General features: G+C 41.1%; 1 protein-coding gene across 3 annotated transcripts; it reads right to left on the bottom strand.

The window, feature by feature from the left end:
* Nucleotides 1–13,270: 13,270 nt before the first annotated feature.
* rwdd1 (RWD domain containing 1) lies at nt 13,271–22,350 on the bottom strand. 3 transcript variants are annotated; one of them, XM_026294381.2, is made up of 7 exons: nt 22,161–22,350; nt 21,711–21,776; nt 21,342–21,472; nt 19,114–19,290; nt 14,067–14,199; nt 13,917–13,979; nt 13,271–13,596 (listed from the first exon to the last, which is right to left on the bottom strand). In XM_026294381.2, the coding sequence occupies exons 1-7, from the start codon at nt 22,231–22,233 to the stop codon at nt 13,484–13,486; spliced, it is 756 nt and encodes a 251-aa protein (XP_026150166.1). In that variant the 5' UTR covers nt 22,234–22,350; the 3' UTR covers nt 13,271–13,483. The 3 variants fall into 3 exon arrangements, with proteins under 3 accessions (XP_026150166.1, XP_026150168.1, XP_026150169.1); XM_026294383.2 differs by having other exon boundaries at nt 19,147–19,290; nt 22,161–22,348; XM_026294384.1 differs by having other exon boundaries at nt 22,109–22,250.
* Nucleotides 22,351–23,782: the final 1,432 nt, after the last annotated feature.

Here is a 23,782-nt window from a genome sequence, read left to right as displayed (position 1 = left end):
CCTATAGATCTCTCTGAATTTACATCAGTAGTTGCTTCATCGAAATCATCAACGTGTCTCTTGGACCCCATCCCAACTAGACTGCTTAAAGGCACCCTGCCATTAATGAACTCATCTTTATTGGACTTGGTAAATTTATCTCTAGTATCAGGCTACGTACCACAGGCCTTTAAGACTGCAGTAATCAAACCTTTACTCAAAAAGCCTAGTCTTGATCCAGGTGTCTTGGCTAATTATAGACCAATATCCAACCTGCCATTTATTTCTAAAATCCTAGAAAAAGCTGTTGCTAAGCAGCTATCAGACCACTTACACAGGAATGAACTATTTGAAGATTTCCAATCAGGATTTAGAGCACATCATAGTACAGAAACAGCACTGTTGAAAGTTACCAACGATCTTCTCTTAGCCTCAGATAATGGACTTGTTTCGATACTTGTCCTCCTAGACCTTAGTGCAGCATTCGACACCATTGACCACAACATCTTATTACATTAGACTGGAGCATGTGATTGGTATCAGAGGAACAGCGTTAAAGTGGTTCCAATCCTATTTATCGGACAGATTCCAGTTTGTTCATGTCCATGATGAACCTTCCACACGAACAAAAGTTAGTTATGGAGTTCCACAAGGTTCTGTGCTAGGACCGATTCTGTTCACCCTGTACATGCTTCCTTTAGGATATATCATTAGGAAGCACTCTATTAATTACCACTGCTATGCGGATGACACTCAGTTATATCTATTAAACCTGTTAACACAAACCAGTTAACCAGACTTCAAGCCTGTCTAACTGACATAAAGGCTTGGATGACCAGTAACTCTTTACTTTTAAACTCGGAGAAAACAGAAGTCATTATATTTGGGCCTAAAAATCTCAGAAATAACTTTTCTAAAATTATAGCTACTCTAGATGGCATAGCCCTGGCCTCCAGCACTACTGTAAAAAACCTTGGAGTTATTTTTGACCAGGACATGTCCTTTAACTCACACATAAAACAAATTTCTAGAACTGCATTCTTTCACCTGCGCAACATTTCCAAAATTAGGAACATCCTGTCTCAAAATGATGCAGAAAAACTAGTCCATGCATTTGTTTCCTCAAGGCTAGATTACTGTAACTCATTACTATCTGGATGTCCTAATATCTTAATAAAAAGCCTCCAATAATCCAGAATGCCGCAGCCAGAGTCCTGACAGGAACTAGCAAGAGAGATCATATTTCTCCTATATTGGCTTCTCTTCATTGGCTCCCTGTAAAATATAGAATAGAATTTAAAATCCTTCTTCTCACATACAAATCCCTTCATAATCAAGCTCCTTCATACCTTAAAGACCTCATAGTACCATATTATCCCAATAGACCACTTCGCTCTCAGAGTGCAGGCCTACTTGTGGTTCCCAGAGTTCTCAAAAGCAGAATGGGAGGCAGAGCCTTTAGCTATCAAGCTCCTCTCCTGTGGAACCAGCTCTCAGACTGGGTTCAGGAGGCAGACACTCTCTGTACTTTTAAGGCTAGACTTAAAACCTTCCTCTTTGACAAAGCATATAGTTAGGGCTGGCTTCAGGCAACCCTGAACCATCCCTTAGTTAGTTATGCTGCTATAGGCCTAGACTGCCCGAGGACCATCGGTGCACTGAGCTCCCCTACCCTAACCCCCCCCCTCTTCTCTCCCACCTCATGTATATTCCACCATTGAATGTTACTAACCTTGTGCTCTCTCCCTCCCTCTCTCTCTCTCTCTCTCTCTCTGTACCTTCTGCAGGTGTCCCTGGTCCTGGAGCTGTTTATCGCTTTTGTGCAGTTACTGGCCCCACCAACTTGCAGTGTCTATTTGTTGTTTATTGCTGCTGTTCTTTTCTCTCTGCTCTATCCACTCACCCCAACCGGTCGAGGCAGATGGCCGCCCAAACTGAGCCCGGTTCTGCTGGAGGTTTTTTTCTTCCGTTAAAGGGAGTTTTTTCCTCTCCACTGTCGCCAAGTGCTTGCTCATAAGGGAATTGTTGGGTTTTTAGTTTTAGTTTTTGTAAAGTGCCTTGAGATGATTTGTATTGTGATTTGGCGCTATACAAATAAAATTGAATTGAATTGAATTGAATTAAAAGCCCTGTCTCCACGGTGTGAAGAGACATACAAGGTATTGAAGAGTGTAAGTCCCTGCAGAAGGAACACACTGCTTACACTCACATTAATATTGCATACTAATATACAGTGGGTACGGAAAGTATTCAGACCCCTTTAAATTTTTCACTCTTTGTGTCATTGCAGCCATTTGCCAAATCAAAAAAGTTCATTTTATTTCTCATTAATGTACACTCAGCACCTCATCTTGACAGAAAAAAACAGAAATGTAGAAATTTTTGCAAATTTATTAAAAAAGAAAAACTGAAATATCACATGGTCATAAGTATTCAGACCTTGTGCTCAGTATTGAGTAGAAGCACCCTTTTGAGATACTACAGCCATGAGTCGTCTTGGGAATGATGCAACAAGTTTTTCACACCTGGATTTGGGGATGCTCTGCCATTCTTCCTTGCAGATCCTCTCCAGTTCTGTCAGGGTGGATGGTAAACGTTGGTGGACAGCCATTTTCAGGTCTCTCCAGAGATGCTCAATTGGGTTTAGGTTAGGGCTCTGGCTGGGCCAGTCAAGAACGGTCACAGAGTTGTTCCGAAGCCACTCCTTTGTTATTTTAGCTGTGTGCTTAGGGTCATTGTCCTGTTGAAAGGTGAACCTTCGGCCCAGTCTGAGGTCCTGAGCACTCTGGAAGAGGTTTTCTTCCAGGATATCTCTGTACTTGGCCGCATTCATCTTTCCTTCAATTGCAACCAGTCATCCTGTCCCTGCAGCTGAAACACCCCCACAACATGATGCTCCCACCACCATGTTTCACTGTAGGGATTGTATTGGGCAGGTGATGAGCAGTGCCTGGTTTTCTCCACACATACCGCTTAGAATTAATGCCAAAAAGTTCAATCTTGGTCTCATCAGACCAGAGAATCTTATTTCTCATAGTCTGGGAGTCCTTCATGTGGTTTTTGGCAAACTCTATGCCAGCTTTCATGTGTCTTGCACTGAGGAGAGGCTTCCATCGGGCCCCTCTGCCATAAAGCCCCGACTGGTGGAGGGCTGCAGTGATAGTTGACTTTGTGGAACTTTCTCCCATCTCCCTACTGCATCTCTGGAGCTCAGCCACAGTGATCTTTGGGTTCTTCTTTACCTCTCTCACCAAGGCTCTTCTCCCACGATTGCTCAGTTTGGCTGGACGGCCAGGTCTAGGCTGGTAGTCCCAAACTTTTTCCATTTGAGGATTATGGAGGCCACTGTGCTCTTAGGAACCTTGAGTGCTGCAGAAATTCTTTTGTAACCTTGGCCAGATCTGTGCCTTGCCACAATTCTGTCTCTGAGCTCCTTGGGCAGTTCCTTCGACCTCATGATTCTCATTTGCTCTGACATGCACTATGAGCTGTAAGACGACTCATGGCTGTAGTATCTCAAAAGGGTGCTTCTACTCAATACTGAGCACAAGGTCTGAATACTTATGACCATGTGATATTTCAGTTTTTCTTTTTTAACAGATTTGCAAAAATTTCTACATTTCCGTTTTTTTCTGTCAAGATGGGGTGCTGAGTGTACATTAATGAGAAATAAAATGAACTTTTTTGATTTTGGCAAATGGCTGCAATGACACAAAGAGTGAAAAATTTAAAGGGGTCTGAATATTTTCAGTACCCACTGTACCTATGTAGATATGAATTGCAGGTTAAGAATGTGTTGTGACTCAGGATAATTAGACACTGAAAGCTGAAGGCTGAGAGGAGACTGCACCTCGACACTGTTGAGTGGTGAATAACTCCAAATAAGGGAGGCACAGATATGAGAGAAGCTTCTAAATTCCTAGTTCTCTCAACAGGGCGCTGGCCCCCAGGGATTGGAGGAGACAAGTGCCAAAGAGCCCGGACAAGCCTTAGCACCAACGAACGGCGAGTCAAATCTAAACCGCAACTTCCCCCACCTGTTGTCAACCAATAAGATGTGATTCTTGGCTGACATATGTCATGTTTTCCTTTGTTTTATATCTTTTTCTTGCAAGGTTGGTTGCAGCTAACTGCTTGTAGACTGCGATTTTCCTTATATATACGATACGGGTCCTTCTACAAGAGTTTGGAATTGCAATTAAAACTCGTGTGTGAACCAAAAGAACTTCTCTGCTAATTTCCAAGAAACAAACACGCTTACAAAACCTAAATCACTCTGCCTGCTTAGCTGAACCAGCTACTACCTATTGTAAGACTTTAGTAGTTAAAATGTTAAACTCATGTCTACAGTAATAATAATACGGTAATATATTTATCAGACCTGACTGTTTGCTTTTGAAATGCCTTCTATCTTCTAAACTCAGACTTTTATTCCCAACAGCCCTGACTTTAAAAAAAGACATTAAAAAAAAAAAAAACAACCCACACACATTTCTTGCCTGACTGCAACACTTAAACAACTGTCTTCACTTTCTGTCCTGTCTCTGTACCTTCTGCACCTTCTACAGGTATCCCAGATCCTGGAGCTGTATATTGCTGATGTGCCACCAACCCGCAGTGTCTATTTGTTGTTTATTCTTTTCTTTTTCCCCTATCCACTCAACGCACTGGTTGAGACAGATTGCCGTGGGAATCTTGAGATGATTGTATTGTGATTTGGCACTATACAAATAAAAAATTTAGCTGACTTAAATTAAGCAATTACAAAATTCATTTTCTGAAGTTGGGCAATAATAATTAGGTTAAAATAATAGATTGTAAAGTATACACCATATATTTTTGATAAACAACTAAAAACTAACTAGCAGGATTGTTTTATTCATAAAATATTTATAACCTTAACATTAAGATAAGATAATTCTTTATTGATCCCACAGTGGGGAAATTCAATTGTTACCACAGCTACAGGACAACAGTAAGGTGTAAAGAATGAAAAATAAAATGTGTCCAGAGATTAAACATTTTACAAATTTACAAATAATGGTATACCATCCATCCTTCCATTTTCTATACCCGCTTCTTCCTGAATCAGGGTCACGGGGATCTGCTGGAGCCTATCCCAGCTCTCTCTCGGGTGGAAGGCAGGGGTACACCCTGGACAGGTCACCAGTCCATCGCAGGGCCACATATAGACACACAAAGACAGACATCCTCACACACTCACACTCACACTCACACTCACTCCTACGGGCAATTTAGATTCACCAGTCAACCTAACATTCATGTTTTTGGTCTGTGGGAGGAAACCGGAGTAAACCCACGCAAGCACAGGGAGAACATGCAAACGCCACACAGAAAGGCTGGGTTACAAACCCACGACCTCCTTGCTGTGAGGCAGCAGTGCTAACCACTCAGCCACCATGCTGCCCCATAATGGTATACATATGTCTAAAATAAAATAAACTACACAAGATAAGCTAACATGAGAACCTCTATGTGCACAGTTCAATTCAATTCAATTTTATTTGTATAGCGCCAAATCAGAATACAAATCATCTCAAGGCACTTTACAAAAACTACAACTTCAGTTGAGTTTGTTAGATTGATTGGTGGGAATGAAAGACCTGCGGTACCACTCCTTCCTGGAGGGTGTAACAGTCTTCCAGGAACTGCTCAGTGCCTCCACTGTCTGATGCAGTGGATGAGCGTATTGTCCATGATTGTCCATGATGGCCAACATCCTCCTCTCACCCGCCGCCACAACAGTGGACAGTGGACAGCCCAGGACAGAACCAGCCCTCCTGACCAGCTTATTGAATCTTTTTCTGTCCTGGTCTGTGCTGCCTGCTCCCTGGCAGACCACAGTGTAGTGGATAGCAGAGGCTACCACAGAGTCAGAAAATGTCCTTAAGAGAGGCCTGCACTCTCCAAAGGACCTCGGGTGGAGGCGACTTTGGCCCTTCTTGTACAGGGCATCGGTATTATTAGTCCAGTCCATTTATGGTTTAGGTGAACACCCAGGTAATTAAAACTGTCCACTATCTCAATGTCTGAGCCCTGGATGCTCACCAGTGTGTGATGTGGTGTCCTCCTCCGGAAGTCGATCACCATCTCCTTCATCTTACTGGTGTTTAAGCACAAGTGGTTGCACTCACACCAGTCCACAAAGTCCATGATGACTGACCTGTACTCCAACTTGTTCCCCCCAGACCCACAGCCAACAATGGCTGAGTCATCGGAGACCTTCTGGAGATGACAACTGCTGGTGTCGTATGTGAAGTCCGAGGTGTACAGTGTGAAAAGGAACAGTGAGAACATCGTCCTCTGAGGGGCCCCCATGCTGGAAACCACCACCTCAGACACACAGTTGCGTAGCCTCACGTACTGTGGCCTGTCAGTGAGGTAGTCATTTGTCCATGCAGCCAGTCGTCCGTCCACTCCTGCCCCTTCCAGCTTCTCTCTCAGAAGTGCCAGCCGAATGGTGTTGAAGGCGATAGAGAAGTTAAAAAACATGACCCTCAGTGGTTACGGCGGCTTCCAGGTGCGTCAGCACCCAGTGCATCAGGTAGATGATGGCGTCATCCACCCAGATATTCGGCCTGTAGGCAAACTGCAGCGCAGTGCTGACAACAGAGTGAAGGTGGCTGAGGATGAGCCTCTCCATGGTCTTCATGAGGTGGGAGGTAAAGGCTACTGGTCTGTAGTGGTTTGGCTCCTTAGCGTGCATAGTCTTAGGAACCGGAACCACACAGAAGGTCTTCCACAGGACAGGGACCATCTCCAGACTCAGGCTCAGGTTGAAGACGTACCACCTCACAGAGCTGGTCAGCACAGTTCCTGAGCAGTCCAGGGCTGATGCCGTCCGGACCTGCGGCTTTCCTGGTCTTTAGCCACCTCAGTTCTCTCATCACCTGATCTGAAGTTAAGGAGAGGGGGGTGGAGGTGGGGGGCAGAGATGGGCTGGTTATGGAGGGGGGTGGTGTGGAGTGGTGTGAGTGCGTGGGGGCGGGTGTATCCGCTGGACCGTAGATGTGTGAGGTGAGGGGAGGAGGGCTGGAATCAAACCTGTTGAAGAACTCGTTGGCCAAGCCCTGGTCTGTGCCTCCTCTCTGTCCATGGCCAGAGATGGTCTTCAGGCCTTTCCACACGTCTTGAATGTTGTTCTGCTCCAACCACTCCTCCAGCTTCTTCCTGTGGCTGATCTTGGCCTGCCTGAACTTGTACTTGAGTTCATGCTGAACTCTCCTCTGCTCCTCTCTGTCCCCTGAAATAAAAGCCCTCCTCTTCTTTTCCAGCAGGACTTTAAGTTCAGGGGTCACCCAGGGCTTGTTGTTAGAGAAACACCACACCCCTCCAGGTCAGTACCGTGTTCTCCACACAGAAGTTGATGTAGTCTGTGATGCATTGGTCAGGCTGTCGATGTCTTCTCCATGAGAGCTGCAGAGTGTCTCCCAGTCTGTGGTCTGCAAACAGTCTCTTAGTCTCTCACTGACCTCATCAATCCACACTTTCACAGTTAGAGTCGTATGCATCCTTAACGTTTGCATACAGCAGGTCCAGTGTCTTGTTATCCCTGGTGTGGCACTTAACGTACTGGGTAAAAGTGGGGAGAATGGAGGAGAGTGAGGTGTGATTGAAGATTAAATTTGTCCAAATGCTGTGCCACTTACCTTTGAGTGGTCTCCACATGCTGGGGTGCTTTTTTTTTGAAGGTTGCTGCACCTTAATCTATAATGTCATGACATATGACATCATAGTTTGTGCTAACTCATGGTTTTATTGACTTTCACTAGTTTTAGGCAGAACCATAAATAGAGCTTACATATCCCTAATTAGGCAGTATTGGGGCAATTTAGTGTTAAAACCCCTTTTTACTGTGGTAGAAATTTCTTTAAGTTTGAGAGTTGCTAATTCTCAGAAAACAACCACAAGTGTGATGAATCATCTCAGGTTTAATCAGGAGAAGACGTCCTTGCAGAAGTCCTCTGCCATCTGTGTTACAAGAGCAGTTTATATACTGTACTTTGGACTAATCCTGAACAGACCCCCACATTGTTTGTTCAGGTACTATCTTCAGTCTTCTTACCATCAAAGAAACAAATTGTTGGCAGTCATTTACAACCTCCTACCCTAAAACACTAAACCAATAAACAGACAGAACCACATACCATGAAAGGGTCAAGCAAACATTCAACCCCCACATTGGTTTAAGTCAGTGACCATTTGCTCTGTTGTAAAATCCTCACATTCCCCCCTTTTGACACAAAGTGTCAACACAATTATAATTACCAATCAGATGGAAATAAACATTACATTATTAGTCAGGGTATTTCTATAGCACTGTCATCATATGGGTTTCCTGAGGTCCAATCATTCAATTGTATTTCATCAGTCTTTGTTGATTCAGTTAGAGGATATGTGTCCATGTCCTTTAAAGTGTGAAACTGTCATTTTTTGAAGCTGACAATTTGCTCTGTTGTAAAATCCTCACATTACATCGACTGCAGTCGGGGACACTGCCAGTTTTCAATCACTAAAATCTTTTTTGGTCATGTTTACTTCTGCTCAGTCTGTAAGATAGTTGTGGAATTTCTGTTTTTCTAGAGGCAGTAACTCCTGAAGTGTAAATATAGTTTTCAGGGTGTGTTTATGTGAATTGGCAGTTCAGAAATATGGCAAGCCAAACCTATAAATTCTCACTTTCGCACACAGGGAAACCCTACCAAAAGACATCCTTTTACACCACCCTATCATTCAAGACAATAATCTCTGCCCTCTGGTTTTCATATTAAATACATTTGAAATGTAACACCTAAATGAGTGAAGACTGGTGTCTGCAAGCCTTAGAGGTTGGTCTCAAATTACTTTATACTGATATATTTATTGGGAATAATGATTACTAATATCAAATAAATTTAGTATTATTTTTTAACTGTTTTCAACTGTTTTAAAAGCAATATAATTGTGGAATTCAGACAAATGCACTAGTGTAATTTTAGCTTGTTTAGGCAGTCAATATGGACAAACCAGTCAAAGAATCAGGCTTTTAAGGAGGGATGTCCTTTACATGTTTAGTAAATAAGGTCCAAGTCAGTCAGTGTACTCATTTGGTGTATAACATTAGATTAATGTGGTTTGCAAAGGAACAAAGAATATAGAGGAATGTATAATGAACTGATCATTAACACTAATCTCTCTACAAACAAGAAAAAAATAATAAATAATAAAACATACACACAGATCAGTGAAACATTACAAAGGTGAAGAAAAAATTAAGTAACCTGTAGTAAAGTATATTAAAGTATATTAGCTTCTCTTCATTGGCTCCCTGTAAAATACAGAATAGAATTTAAAGTCCTTCTTCTCACATACAAATCCCTTCATGATCAAGCTCCCTCATACCTTAAAGACCTCATAGTACCATATTATTCCAATAGAACTCTAACCTTGTGCTCTCTCTCTCTCTCTCTTTAAAATTGAATTGAATTGAATTGTGGTTCCCGGTCATTGCCACGGCAATAGCGTGGAAAATAGAGCATGTCTCCCATTGGCTTTTTTGATCAGCACACCCTAAAGATTTTTTAAACCGAGTTTGGCACAGTCCTGACAAACTAAATTTTGGCTCTCCATGCAAATTTGCAAGTCCTTACAGAGGGGGGGACATTGATCATGTGGGTTCAGGTTCGCGGGTGATTCAAATTTGACAACACAGTAAGTTTAAAACTCCCATTGGAAAACAATGGTGGATCTCAGTCATTGCCACAGCAACAGCGTGGAAAATAAGAGTATGGGTCCAATTGGCTTTTTTGATAGATATGCCCCAAAGGATTTTTAAGACAATTTTGGTACAGTTCTGACAAGCTGAATTTTGGCCCTCCATGTAATTTCATCCTTCAGTACAGATCTCCCATTGGAAAACAAGGGTGGCTTTCTGTCATCGCCAAGGCAACAGCGTGGAAAATACAACATGGGTCCAATTGGCTTTTTTGATCAGGACACCCTAAAGGATTTTTGTCCCAAATTTGGTTTACCTGTGACAAACTAAATTTTGGCTCTCCACTCAATGACCTCAAGTAGAACTCCACACTGGTGGACTTCCTGTTGGTCACACGACCTCAACATGATGAGCTTTTTTGCATGGCCCAACATGAAGAATAAACGTGCTGAGTTTGGTGACTGTGCGATGAAAAAAATGTCAGTGGGGCTCCCATTGGAGCAATGTATTTTCACTTTTGTCGGGGATGCCAAAGAGCCATGCTTTTGAGGTCATTTAAGAAACCTTTAAAATATAACATTTTTTCACGATCCGGAATTGTGTGCAAATTTTGGTGAGTTTTCACATATGTTTAGGGGGTCAACTTTGCGTTCTTTTCGCATGTGAAGAAGAAGAATAACAAAAAAACCTTCGGTGGAGCTCGGGCCTAATTACTGCACCTCCATGTCAAAGAATTATCAATTCAGAGCGAATTGGAGCCTAAGAGACTTGAAGTTTGCATGCCTGATCTGGAGCTCGGTGGAGGCACACCTCGGATAATGTCCTCTGAGTTTGAGATTAGTAAAAACATTCGACTTGACCCACCCTTTAACGAGAAAGCTGTGGATAACTTCTTTATTCTTTTTGAGCATGTGGCAACCACATTAAAATGGTCAAAATAATGTTTGCTGTATTATGCTGCAGTGTGTCCTCAGCGGTGAAGCGCCGGTAGTGTACTCTTCTCTGCCTGCGGAAGATTGCCTGGATTATGTTTTGTGAACCGAGGCTTACTATCAGCGGTCATTATTGGTAACTATTTAGCAGGGAGAAAAGTTTTAGCCACTCCTGGACTTACGTTGATCCCAATAAATAATAATAGTAATAATAATAAAAGTCCCCAGATGAACTGTCTTTGAGATTTCCCAAAGTTTTTTCGGCTTGTGCTGTGAATAGGTCAATGCACAAAAAGCAGAAAGACGACATTAACCTGACTGACAGTTTTTTGTGCAATCCTGAGTCCGGCAGTAACCATATAAACTGCTGATGCTGACATAAAAAGTGTGGCAAATGTTTTGAATGTTGAGATTGTCTCTTTGTCCCGCCAGCAGTTAATTGAAGATCAGCGAAGTAATGAGTCTTTGGCATGTCTGTTTGACAGTAACCAGTAATAGAGTCGAGTCCATGTCCACTGGTTATCTGGTGTAAGACGATTTGTTGATGTGTAAGTGGACACCATCAAATGTTTCCCCTTCAGAAGAGTGGTGTTATGCAAATTGTACTCCCTACTTCATATCGTCGAGAAATATTAAAATTGGCTCATGACAGCATTTTTTATGGCTGGGAATTAAAAGCGATGTTACGCATCACTGTAAATCCTTGGGATCATTGATGTCTAGTTTCTGGGAAGCCTGATCAAATTCCTCCCACTCCTCTATATCCAATCCTTGCAGTGGCTGAACCTTTTGAACATATATTGGTTGATTGTGTCCGCTGCCTCGAACTAAGTCCGGGAATAAGTTCCTTGTGATGATAATGTGCCCAGGAGTCCCTGGGTTTTAGTCCCTCATAACTTGTTTTTACACATACAGTGTGTGGTCCTTTAAAGAATGAGCAAAATTTGTTGGACTTTGTGAGCAACTTTAGACTGAAACTGCACTGTGCTTGTGAAATTGCCAAAGAAAAGCTTGCAGGTTGCACAGGCCAAGATGAAGTCATGGTTTGACAGAAATGCTAGAGGCTCTCTGTCTTTAAAGAGAGAGTTTAAACCTGGTGACAAAGTTTTAGTGTTGCTGCCTATACCTGTCTCGAGCCTTCAAGATTGCTATAGTGGACCTTATTTGGTCAAAGAGGAGGTTGGTGACAGGGACTATCTGGTAGGCCGAAGGCTTGGGTCCCACTTGCATCACGTGAACGTCGAAGCCTTACCTTAAGCGCATCTCTTTTTGTCACCTCTCGTCTCTGATAAGTCTGTTGTCTCCCCTGTGGAGCTGTCTAGGCCTGAAGTCACAACGCCTTGTCACAAATAGACTCACAGAGGACCTGTCGAATTCTGAAACTGCAACCTAGCGTTTATGCCCTGATGAGAGAGGCGGGGTCCTGTCTGAACACTAACTCATGGAAAATTGTCAAATTCTGAAATACTGGTAAATCAAATTTTTGCATGGACTTCAGGAAAGTCAATTGGCGTGACTAAACCTGATTGTTTCCCGTTGCCGCGTATAGAGGACTGTGTTGACCGAGTGGGTGGTGCTAAGTTTGTATCTAAACTTGACTTGCTAAAAGGGTATTTGGCAGGTGCCACTTAAGGAACACACAAAGGAAATCTCTGCATTTGTAACACCGGCTGACTTTTTCCAATATACTGTCATGGCATTTGGTATGTGCAGTGAACATCGTGCTTTCCAGACATGACGCTTGGCATTCAATCTTTGTTTGCTGTCAATCTTTGTTTCATCAAACCAGAGAATTTTGTTTCTCATGGTGTAAGAGTCCTTCAGGTGCCTTTTGGCAAACACCAGGTGGGCTGTCACGTGCCTTTTTTGAGGAGTGGCTTCCATCTGGCCACTCTACCATACAGGCCTGATTAGTGGAGTGCTGCAGAGATGGTTGCTCTGGAAGCTTCTCCTCTCTCCACAGAGAAACGATGGCTCTATTTCAGAGTGACCATCGGTTTCTTGGTCACCTCCCTGACTAAGGCCTTTCTCCCTCAATAGCTGTTTGGCCAGGCAGCCCACTATAGGAAGAGTCCTGGGGGTTCCAAACTTCTTCCATTTACAGATGATGGAGGCCACTGTGCTCACTGGGACAGGATAAAGGATGTACAGGCAAATATGTTTTATTTACAAATATGAGGTCTATAAAATATGCACTGTAGATGTGCAAGTAAGTACTTTCTCTCCAACATGCCATCAATTTCAAAATTACCCATTTTTTCTTAAAATGGTACATTTTCTCAGATTAAACATTTGATATGTTTGCTGTGTTCTGCTGTAAATAAAATAGGGGTCTATGAGATGCAAATCATAGCATTCTGTTTTCATGTAGAATATACACAGCATCCCGAATTTTCTTGGAATTGGGGTTGTGCTTAAAGTTGATGGTACATTTTGTGGCCAGTATTTCTGTACTTTTAAATAATAGTTTGGAGGCTCCAATTACACTTGTAAAGGTAATTGCTTCTTTAACTTTGGTAAAGCAGCTGAATATTTCTTATTCCCTGACCATAAGTAATATTTTAGTGCTTTTCTCTGCCCATATACAGTAATGTGCCTGTCACTAGGATGTCCTGCATGTCAAACAGCACCACAGCCAAGTCAATACATTTATCTGGTAACTTTAATTATTCACAAAATAAGCACTCATGGATATATGTTTATGTTGTATTTATGAAAACCCCTCTCCAAATGCTGTAAGAAAAAACTAAATGTAGCAAAAATAAATGCAGCACATGGATCTTCCTAATGTGATATTCCAGTATGAAGCAGTATGGTCCTATCACTCTCCCCAGCAGTCCTCTATCTTCCCATTAATTTAGTCCTCATCACTGCCCATCTCTAAAGGGTCAAAATCTGGATCCTCCTCATCCAAATCCAAGTCCTCAATGTCCTGGAACAGTGACTCGTCAACCTCAACGTTATTCCCAGCTACAAAAAAAAAAAAAGAAATATGTATGTGACAATAAAACCAGGGATAAAAACTAATAATTCTCCAATATAATCTTTGTGAACAAGGATTTTTGACCATTTCTGTTCTGGCAAAAACAATGGTGACCACATGTTTTTATGTGCTTATGTCATGGGGAGCACAGAACATTCCTGTTATGGAATTAAACATTTAAATGCTTCTGACTATTAAAATTAAACTTAACTTATTCTGAGTGTTCTATTTCTAAAAAGAAATTTGAATGTTTTCAATATCTGTGACAAAAGAATACTTATAAAACAACATTGGCAGTATGACTTACTGTCTTCAAGGAACTGAATATCAGACGTGTCCAGGTTGTGGTCTTTCTCGAACAGCTGTTTACCTGGTGTGGAAACAATATTTTCATGTAGTCAACTTCATTTTGTGAGCCTTGACAGAAAAGTGTTTCAAATGATGCTATCAGGATTACCAGTGAGTTTGGGTTTTCCTGCCTGCTCCTCCTCCTTCTGTCTTTTCCTCCTCAGCTCAGCCATCTCCAGCTCAAACTTCGCTTTCCACACCAGGAAGTTTTCAATGGTTACTACTGTGCCCTGGAATGCCACCTGTTAAACACACATCTTTATATTACAATGCTATAATTATAAGAACATTTATTGACCATGTTCATTCATTAACCAGAGATGCGGAACTTAACCTTAATAACGCAACAAAAGCAAAATTGCCTAGTGGAACACAAAATTATATATCAAGAGACAAATTAAATATTATCTGGACCTAAAAAGACATGGTGACCTACATGAGCAGTCACTGGTGTTAAATAAGTACAGAAGGCTCACAACATGGCCATACAAAATAAGCAGATATAAGAAAACAGGGCTGTCAAGAGGAATAACTGCCCACAGTGTAGAAGAACTTCTGTATAGACAGAACTGCACTTCACACAGTGCCAAAAATATAAATTAATTTCACCTGTTAGACAATTCTTGTCAAAATTCCAAAATATCTGAATGTTTTGAAAAAGTCAATATTAATTCAATAATATAATACTCTCCTGCTAAGAATGCCAACTGAATTTAAATTTGTATTTTTTTGGCTGAACTAGAGTGGAACTCAAAAGCTTTCACTCGAAAGTATTTAAAACCACAGACAGAAATCTATTTATTAAAACCCTTTAAATGTATCTATAATCCTCTCCAGAAGGAAAACCAAGGGTTTCAGTGTTAGAGTGCACTTTCAAAGGCACTCTTAACACTTTCCCCTCAGACTACTGAAAGGACATTTATCCTTTAACATTGCCCTAATCCATCTATCCATCATCACTGTCATCCATTATCTGCTGGAACCTATCCCAGCTCTCTTCAAGCAAAAGTCAGGTGTACACCCTGGACAGATCACCAGTCCATCACAGGGCCACTTATAGAGACAATCACACATCCTCACACTCACCCCTATGGGCAATTTAGACTCACCAGTCAACCTGACATACGTTTTTCCTTTTCCAAGGAAAGTGGAATAAACCCAGGCAAGCACAGCAAGAACATGCAAACTCCACATAGAATGGCCCCTGGTGGGTTTTGAACCAGGAACCTTGAAGCATTGCTGTGAGGAAACAGTGCTAAGCACTCAGTGACCATGCTGCCCTGTTGCCTTAATACCAGAAACAAATGACTTAACTACTACCTTCACTAATTTGACATCGGCAGCATAACACTCAATTACGCCAATCAGATATATCAATATAATGAATGTTGAATCAGTGTATAACTTTGCCAAAACAATGTTGGACTCCATAATTTTCTCTGAGCCTCTCCCCAATTTGACCATCAATGACATGTTTAGCCACATGTCATTGTTCCATCAATGTCTGTCCAGAAAAGGATGTGGGCTTCGTAGACAATTAGGCCACTTTCTGGTGAAAACCTGGTCTGCTAGTGAGGGTTGGCAAATCTGATCAGGTTTATTAGCCAACCTAAGTTTTACAATCCAGAGTTCAGGCCGGTACGCAAAGACTCATCATCAAATGCCTCTGCAGTTTCCTCAGAGCTGCCATGGTCACCTTAGACCAGAAAAGCTAGTAAAATTCTACCAGAAGTCCATCAGTCTCAGATTTGCCATTCTGCAGGCTCATCAGAGAAGAGCACAATACAGTGAGGGACAGTCTAGTTTCTTCTGTCCATTATATTCCTCAGGGGAAAAAAAAAAAAACATAAGACACCCTTCCATCTTTGTGATGTCAAAGAACCCAAACAAAAATCTGAACAAAAAAAAAAAGCAATCTGACAACAGCTCCCTGTGTTGTCATGTCCAACAAGTTGGCTAGAGCTGTTTTTGTTTTTTTTGTCTTTTTTTTTTTTTTTTTTTTTTTAAACTTAAGGGAGGTCTAAAGCCCTTGAAAACAATGTTGGTCTCTGTAATTTTCTCTGGACCCCTCCCCAATCTGACCACCTAGACAGCTGCATGTCGCTGGCTGTCTAGGTGGTGTCCAGCAAACGATGAGGTTTTCATAGACAATTGGGCCACTTTCTGGGTAAAACCTGATCTGGTAGCAAGGGACAGCATCCATCCCACTTTAGATGGTGTGTCTCACCTCTAGAAATCTGGCCGAGTTTATTAGCCAACCTAAAGTTTTACAATACAGAGTGCTCAATGGCCCAAAAGTGAAGGGAGGGGGGGTGTGACTTTAGACAGCGGCTAGCGTTGACTCACAGATGATGGGTCAACATTTTTGGAAAGGTCTCACACATCCCCACGTCATGGTGGGGACGTGGGGATGTGTGAGACCTTTCCAAAAATGAATATATTATGATTGCCAGGCGGGCACGGCCCTGGAAATTGTTAGGACTACTATTATTAGGCCCAAGCACCGACTGAAGGTCACAGCCACAGCAGTGGAAGGCCTTTGGTATTATTCTGTCTCAATTTGTGCTCTACTCTGTCTCTATAGAGCTGCTTTGCCTTCCTCAGCATCCTCTTGAGTTCCTTCTGCACAGTCCGGAGTTCCTCTGTCTCTTGCCATGAATGCCCTCTACTTCTTTTTGAGGAGACCCTCAGTGGTCGACGAACGCATCGGCGCGTTTTGTGGCATATTCTCCTGATAACACCGAAACAAACTTAAATTACTCCATCAGTTTTGATCATACAGATAAAAGCAATATAGGCTATCATTCGAATCTGAAGGGTCTAGTTTTATTTGTATACACTCATAAAACGCACAGCGTTTTATAAAGAAAGCAGACAAGGTGCATTCTGTCTTCTCTCTTCACAGACACGTAAATAAAACCACCAGAATCTCAGCGAACACTTGCCTCATAAAAATAAGATATATGGCTAGAAAACTTGAAATGTCTTCTTTTAAATGAAACAATTCAAGTCGAAAACAAATCATCATTTTTATTTAATCCATAAAAAATGTAAGGAGCGGTGCATTTTCTCCAGTCTTGCCTCATTACAGCTAATGCGATACCGCTTCGCACTGAACGCACTGTTCATATGGAAATAATCTGAGGTGAACCAGGAAATTATGTGCACACTCCCCAGAAATTACATAAAGCGTCAAACTTCATCATAGAATGTACTCACTTTTTTTGTGCGTTTGGATGATGACATGCTACGCGGGTGAAGATGCGCTTTGTATGTTCCCGACAGTGACGAATAGTTTACGTAAAAACACGACTCAAATGACAAACGTTTGCATTAGCATTCTATTACACTAATTCCCTCTCAACCACATTCCTGACTGAAAGGCTCATTATGCGGGTCTTTGAAGTGCATCTTTGACTTCTCAGGTAAATCACATGACTATTCATGGTCAGACACACCTTCCTGCATATGCCCTTTCTAAACAAAAAGTGTCTAAGAAAATTTAAATCAGTATTGTTTTCTGTGAATGAGTGAACATGACTTTCACATCATTTTGAAGCAAACACTTTTGGCTACAAGATGCATTTAAAAGTCTTGTGAACCAATGTTCTGTTTGTGTTTTATGGTCTTATTTCAGTGACTTAAACATGTTTGTATTCACTAATCATGCATAAACACTGTATTCTCAAAAACACAATCACGTATAAACCTGCTGCTCACATATTATTGTAGACCAGTTTGTGCTGATTACAGTGTTATCAGACTTTATCTATTAATATGTTTAAAAGCAACTGAAAAAAGCACAAATGTCAGGGCATGTCAAAACTTGTCCAGGGCCCCAAGACACCCTCAGACCCCAGAGGGTTAAGTCTCTGAATGCAGTTGGGCTGTGTTGGCTGACACGACTCTGCAACATCACGTGGCGATCAGGGACAGTACCACTGGACTGGCAGACCGGGGTGGTGGTCCCTCTTTTCAAGAAGGGAGACCAGAGGGTGTGTTCCAACCACAAGGGGAAATCACACTCCTCAGCCTTGCCGGGAAAGTCTATGCCAGGGTACTGGAGAGGAGAATTTGGCCAATAGTAGAACCTCGGATTCAGGAGGAACAATGCAGTTCTTTCTACGGTGCTCATGGGTTCATGGGAGTTTGTCCAATCAGTCTACATGTGCTTTGTGGACTTGTGTCCCTCGTGGCATCCTGTGGGAGGTGCTGTGGAAGTATGGGGTCCGTGGCCCTTTGCTAAGGGCTGTCTGGTCTCTGTACGAACGGAGCAGGAGTCTGGTTTGCATTGTTGACAGTAAGTCAGACCTGTTTCCAGTGCATGTTGGACTCCGGCAGACCTGCCTTTTGTCACCAGTTCTGTTCATTATTTTTATGAACAGAATTTCTCGATTTACCAGTCAATCAACGTTCCTACCCTCACCTATGATCATGAGCTCTGGGTCATGATCAAAAGGACAAGATCTCAGATACAAGCAGCCGAAACTAGTTTCCTCCGCAGGGTGGCCTGGCCTGGGAACACCTTGGTATCCCCCCCGGAAGAGCTGGAGGACATGTCTAGGGAGAGAGAAGTCTGGGCATCCCTACTCCCTACATAGACCACTGCCCCCACAACTTGGCCCTGGATAAAGCAGGAATGGAATGGAATGGAGTAAGTATTGAATAATAGTACAAAATATCGAATAAGCAAAATTCCTTTTGGGATTTATCTTAAATATTTTTTCATTACCAGGAAATACCAACTGTTGCATATTCTTAGTCTCTGAGCCTTTTAAATCTACATAGGCAGTGGGTCTTTTTTCACAGATGCAGCAATATTGCATTTCACAGATGCAGCAATATTGCACCACCATGTTTCTTCAGTAGCATAGAATGGACAAACCAAACACTGGCTTTAGAAAGGGAATTGCATTTTGTATTCAAGGTGACAGCCACAATGTCCTCTCTCATGCTTGGAAATGGAGAGGTGGGGTGTTGTCTGAAAGTTGCATTCTTCAATCTCCCCACTAGATGCCACTAAATTTTTCACATTTTGCAAGGAGAAAAAGAGGTTGCAAAAGAGGTTTTAATCTCAGTGGGACTTACCTGGATAAATAAGTCAAATAAATAAATTGCACTTTAAATCTTCAACATGTTTAAGTGATTAGGATTACCTTCTGAACACTCTGTATGTGTATAGTTTCTACCTTCTCTGCTTCTTCTGCCTCTCGCTCTCTCCGCTGCTTCTCCTCCTCTTGTCTGTTTTTCATCACATCCACAATTTCATTGAGTTTTTCCTGAACAGCTGTTACCAAGATGAAAATCATCACCACTCCCAGGTTTTCTTCTGCCTGTATAATAACCACATATACACTCTGGTGATACTGATTACATTGATACATTGTCATGACCACAAGATACTGTATGCAGTTATCACATGTAACAAAAAAACAATTTTTACCTAACATTTAAACAGATCTTAAATTTTGTAACATTAAAAAAGGTGTTTGTTTACTAGAATCACACTGAAAGCAAGAGTAAGTGGAGCTTCAACCCTAGTGAAGCAACATGCTTTTAGGACTTGCAATTGATGATTGCTAGACATTATCCTTGTAAGGTGCATGTAAGAATGCAATATGATCCAGGCATTACCCAGACTACCTGCAAGCTCCATTTGTAAAATCAATTTCCCACTATACACTTCATGTGTTAAAACGACAACCCCAGACTATCTCTAGACCTAATTCTCATGGCATTGTCTGGCGTTTATATGTGAAAACAGAAACATTTAATCCACACAGACCTGCAATCAGTCATCACAACAACGGTGTGTGTATGTGTGCTTTTTTTTTTTTTTAACATCAGGACAGAGACAGCAGCTTAAAAAAAAGAAAAAAAAAAGAAAAAAAAAGCAAAACAACAAATTTAAAAATTCTTTCTAATGTAGGCTATAGCTGTCTTTAGAAATTCAATAAATGTTCCAGAGGAAATTTAGACATGAACCTAAAAATCACAGAGAGGTGACATGGGTCTCATGCCCAAATCTTAGTCAGTATAACCAAAGTTACTGTAACAATTGGCCTGAGAACTATAAGCATTTTACTGGATGAATGATTATCTGACTACATAACAGAAAAACTACAACAAGAAGGCACGCCACTATCCACATAAAAATGTTAAAATTGTTTAAGTATTGAAAAGTGACTTTGACTCTTCTCTGTCTGCCATTTTCATCTCTGCAGTCGCTCACCCTGTCACCGTGTGTCGTCACACATTACCACATCTAACTATTCATCTAAATCGATAAATACGTTTGTTGCCAACTCTTTTAATAATACTTTACCAATTTTATTGATTTTCGTATTTTCCAGATTATAAGTTTTACTTTTATAGTTCTCTGGTTTGTCCTGTAACTTCCACAGTGAAGCAACTTACAGTGTATGTGTTAATTTACTGTCATTCTGTCAAATAGTCATTGGCGTTAGATGGCAGCATAATTTGCAAATAACTTCTCTAAAAATCAGACGTGATTTTCTGGATTTTTTTTCCCCCTCATTTTGTCTCTCATAGTTGAGGTATGCCTATGATGAAAATTACAGGCCTCTCTCATCTTTTTAAGTGGGAGAGCTTGCACAATTGGTGGCTGACTAAATACTTTTTCGCCCCACTGTATATCTCACAATGCATGGATGTTTCCATTCTACACGCATTACTCAGACACCATATCTGCATTTAAAGCACTGTAAAAAGGTATTTGCCCCCTTCCTGATGTTTTATTTTTTGTATAGTCATCACACGTAAATAATTCAGATCAAACTAATTTTAATATTACACAAAGACTATAATTCGTATAATTAACAATGTAAGGCGACTTATGTTTTTTTTACTGTTCAGTAAGACTACTTTTGCTAAAAGCAACTTATAGTCTGGTGCAACTTATAGTCCAGAAAATACAGTATTTGTAGCAGCCCTACTTTTTATGTCATTGTAGGTGGTTTTCAGTTTTGGACTTCTGTCACTGCTTTGGCATGGATCATTGGGGGGGGGGACTAAAGAGAACACGATAAAGTACTTGTTCTGCATACTACAGACAGAAGTTCATGGTTCCTGACCCAACATCTACCACAACTATGATGTAGATATCTTAAAATATAATTTCTACTAGAAAGAATTTTATTGCAGATTTCTTTACAATTGTGACTAGTTCAAATACAATTTTGACAAAGAAAAATGCCATTACAGATATCTATAGTGACATTATAGAGTGTGGTTTTTTCAAATGTTAAAAGAGTTGGACCCCTTGTGTATCTTTAACTACCAGTATGAAAAACATACTGTGATAATATTTAAGGCCATATTGCCCAGCCCTAAAGGAGATCACATTCAGTTCAGATGGACAAACCTGTTGCTGCAGTAAGGTGAGGATGTCCTCCACATCACTGTCCTCCAGGTTCTCCTGAGAGTGGATCTCCCATAGTGGAGGTTCATCTGGGTATTTCTTTACATATGTGAATTTTAGTGTGGCTTCCACTGCTAAAACAGGAAAACGGACAGCTCATAGCCTATTATCACTGTCTGCTATGCTTCAATTCAGCAACTTTTAGTCTTTTCAGACTATCATCATGACTGTGACATCACTATAAAAATTCATTATTAAATTTAAATATATGAAAATTTCATTACAATGTGTTTAAGTGTTAGCAGATCACACACACAAAAGCGTTTCCCCTACCATTGATAACCTAGGGGCGACACGGCACAGTATACTTACTTTCACCATGTTCCCCTGCGACTGATGTGACCGTGATGGTAAAGCTGGTGGGTTCATCGGAAAGCACTGCAACCACACATGGATTAGTAACACAGTTTCTACATTTTGCTACTTGATAAATTGGTGTGACATAATTCACCAAGTTACTACATCTGGCAGCATTTTGAAAGCTAGCCATCACTAATCCTGCTGTAACTTAGAGATGTTTGGCGTACTTGTCCATAAAATATGCATAATAAGTCCACAGTAAGTAGTAAGTCCTTGCTGCATGTCTGACATTTAATGTTAAGGTTAACGTTACACAGACTGAGTTACATTAACCCTGTGCCGGTAGATGTCAGAAAACTGTTTGCAGAATTTATCACTTAATAATTCCACCGAGCTAATTTGATTTTTACTTCCTAGCCTTCGAGCTAGCTCTCTTTCCCTTCTTACTGATGAGATTCAAACCTGTGAACGAGTCTGGGTAGATAGACTCTATAGCCTCCAGTTCATTCCTTTGCTCCTCAGCGTAGTCTGTCATGTTCGTGTAGCTGGAGTTATCTGGAGTTCTGCAAGCTCATCACCGCTGTTTTTAAGCTAACATGCTGTGTACTGCGAGTTCGCAATGCTTCTTCTTCTTTTGATCCGCCTGTAAATCACATCAACTTTCAGGTCCATACCGCCACCTACTGTACACGTGTGTGTAGCACCATACTATCTACACTTTAATCCCTACCTATCAATCTTGTGTGTCTTCCTGGTCACTTGTAGTCCTTCTTTTTCTCCTTCTGATCCCAATATTCCTTCCTGGTTCCACTCTCCTACTGCTGCTCTAACTCCTGTGTAGTCTGAACAAACTGTGCTGAATTTCAATAAGTGACTAACTGATGACTGATGACTTTAAACATTCTAGAATTGATGTGCATACCACCACTCTATCTGGTTTGACCTCCTCTACCCACTGAAGACTAATAATAGCTGCTACTAATTCTGCTGTGAATACAGAAAACTGATCTGACAGTGTTTTGGAAAGGCGTATTTGGAATTCTGGTAAGTACACTCCAATTCCCATATACCCCCCTATGTTCTTAGAACCATCTTTATAAATTTTTAAGACAGTCAAAGTAAGTGCTCTTCAAATATACACGTTTTAACTTCCACTTCATTCATTTTCCATTCTCTTTTCATATCATATACATCTTTACTTCAGGAAAGAGCCATGGGGGAACACCGATAACTGGGGCTGACTGTGAAAACCCTTTATTATACAGTTCATGTTTTTGAGCATAAACATACACCAAACATCTTGCAGTTCTACATTTCTAGCTATGGTTGAACAGAATTCTCTACATACCTTTTTTGTGTTTTTAAAGCCACTGCCCTTTTCCATTTATAGTCTATTAGATTCTCCTTTGTCATATTCTTCCTCTAAGCTCTCTCTTTAACAGCAATGCTACACTCTTTATTCCAACAGGGAACCACATTCCTCCAACCTTTAATTGTTGTTTTTGGGATACTACAGATAGCAGCATTTGAAATATGATCAGTAACTTGACTAGTACACTCCTCTATGTTTCCCTCTAGAGTTACTAAGTGGACTGTCTCCTCATAGTATGTCTTGAATTTTTCCCAGTCTGCATTACTAAAACACCATCTCGGAATTGTGTAGTCCTCTTGCTTACATACATTTGTATTTACTACAGTAGTGACTGGGCAATGATCACTCCCTGTTTAATCTATCCTGATGCACTACTCACTTGTTCTCACTAAGATATCTGATACCCATGTTAGCTCTAGGCATGATATTGAACCTCTGTTTATATTAATTCTTGTACCCTGGCCATCATTAAGGCAGACCAGTGACCTCTCATCCATCATTTCTTCTACTATATTTCTATTATTATCTGTATGATTGCTGCCCCATAAGGTATTATGTGCATTAAAATCACCATACCAGATAGCCCTTCTGAATATTGTCTCTGTCATTTCTTTAAACACATCCTTAGTCATTTTCATGCATGGATTGTAAAAATTTATTATCTTAAGATTACCATCTTTTCTGGGTCTGCAGATATCTACTATAATACACT

This window comes from Mastacembelus armatus, chromosome 16 (assembly GCF_900324485.2).
Source record: "Mastacembelus armatus chromosome 16, fMasArm1.2, whole genome shotgun sequence".
Classification (NCBI taxonomy): domain Eukaryota; kingdom Metazoa; phylum Chordata; class Actinopteri; order Synbranchiformes; family Mastacembelidae; genus Mastacembelus; species Mastacembelus armatus.
The sequence above is the reverse complement of the archived record's forward strand: the minus strand, read 5'-3'. Positions and strand labels throughout refer to the sequence as shown.

Bases quoted from the DNA above. Each gene is read 5' to 3' on its own strand.
- rwdd1 (XM_026294381.2), bottom strand. From the start codon at position 22,233: ATGACAGACTACGCTGAGGAGCAAAGGAATGAACTGGAGGCTATAGAG. The intron at 21,473-21,710 runs GTAAGTATACTG...TTCCTGTTTTAG, and splicing joins CGCAGGGGAACATGGTGAAA to CAGTGGAAGCCACACTAAAA. The intron at 14,200-19,113 runs GTAATCCTAATC...TGTGTTTAACAG, and splicing joins ACATACAGAGTGTTCAGAAG to GTGGCATTCCAGGGCACAGT.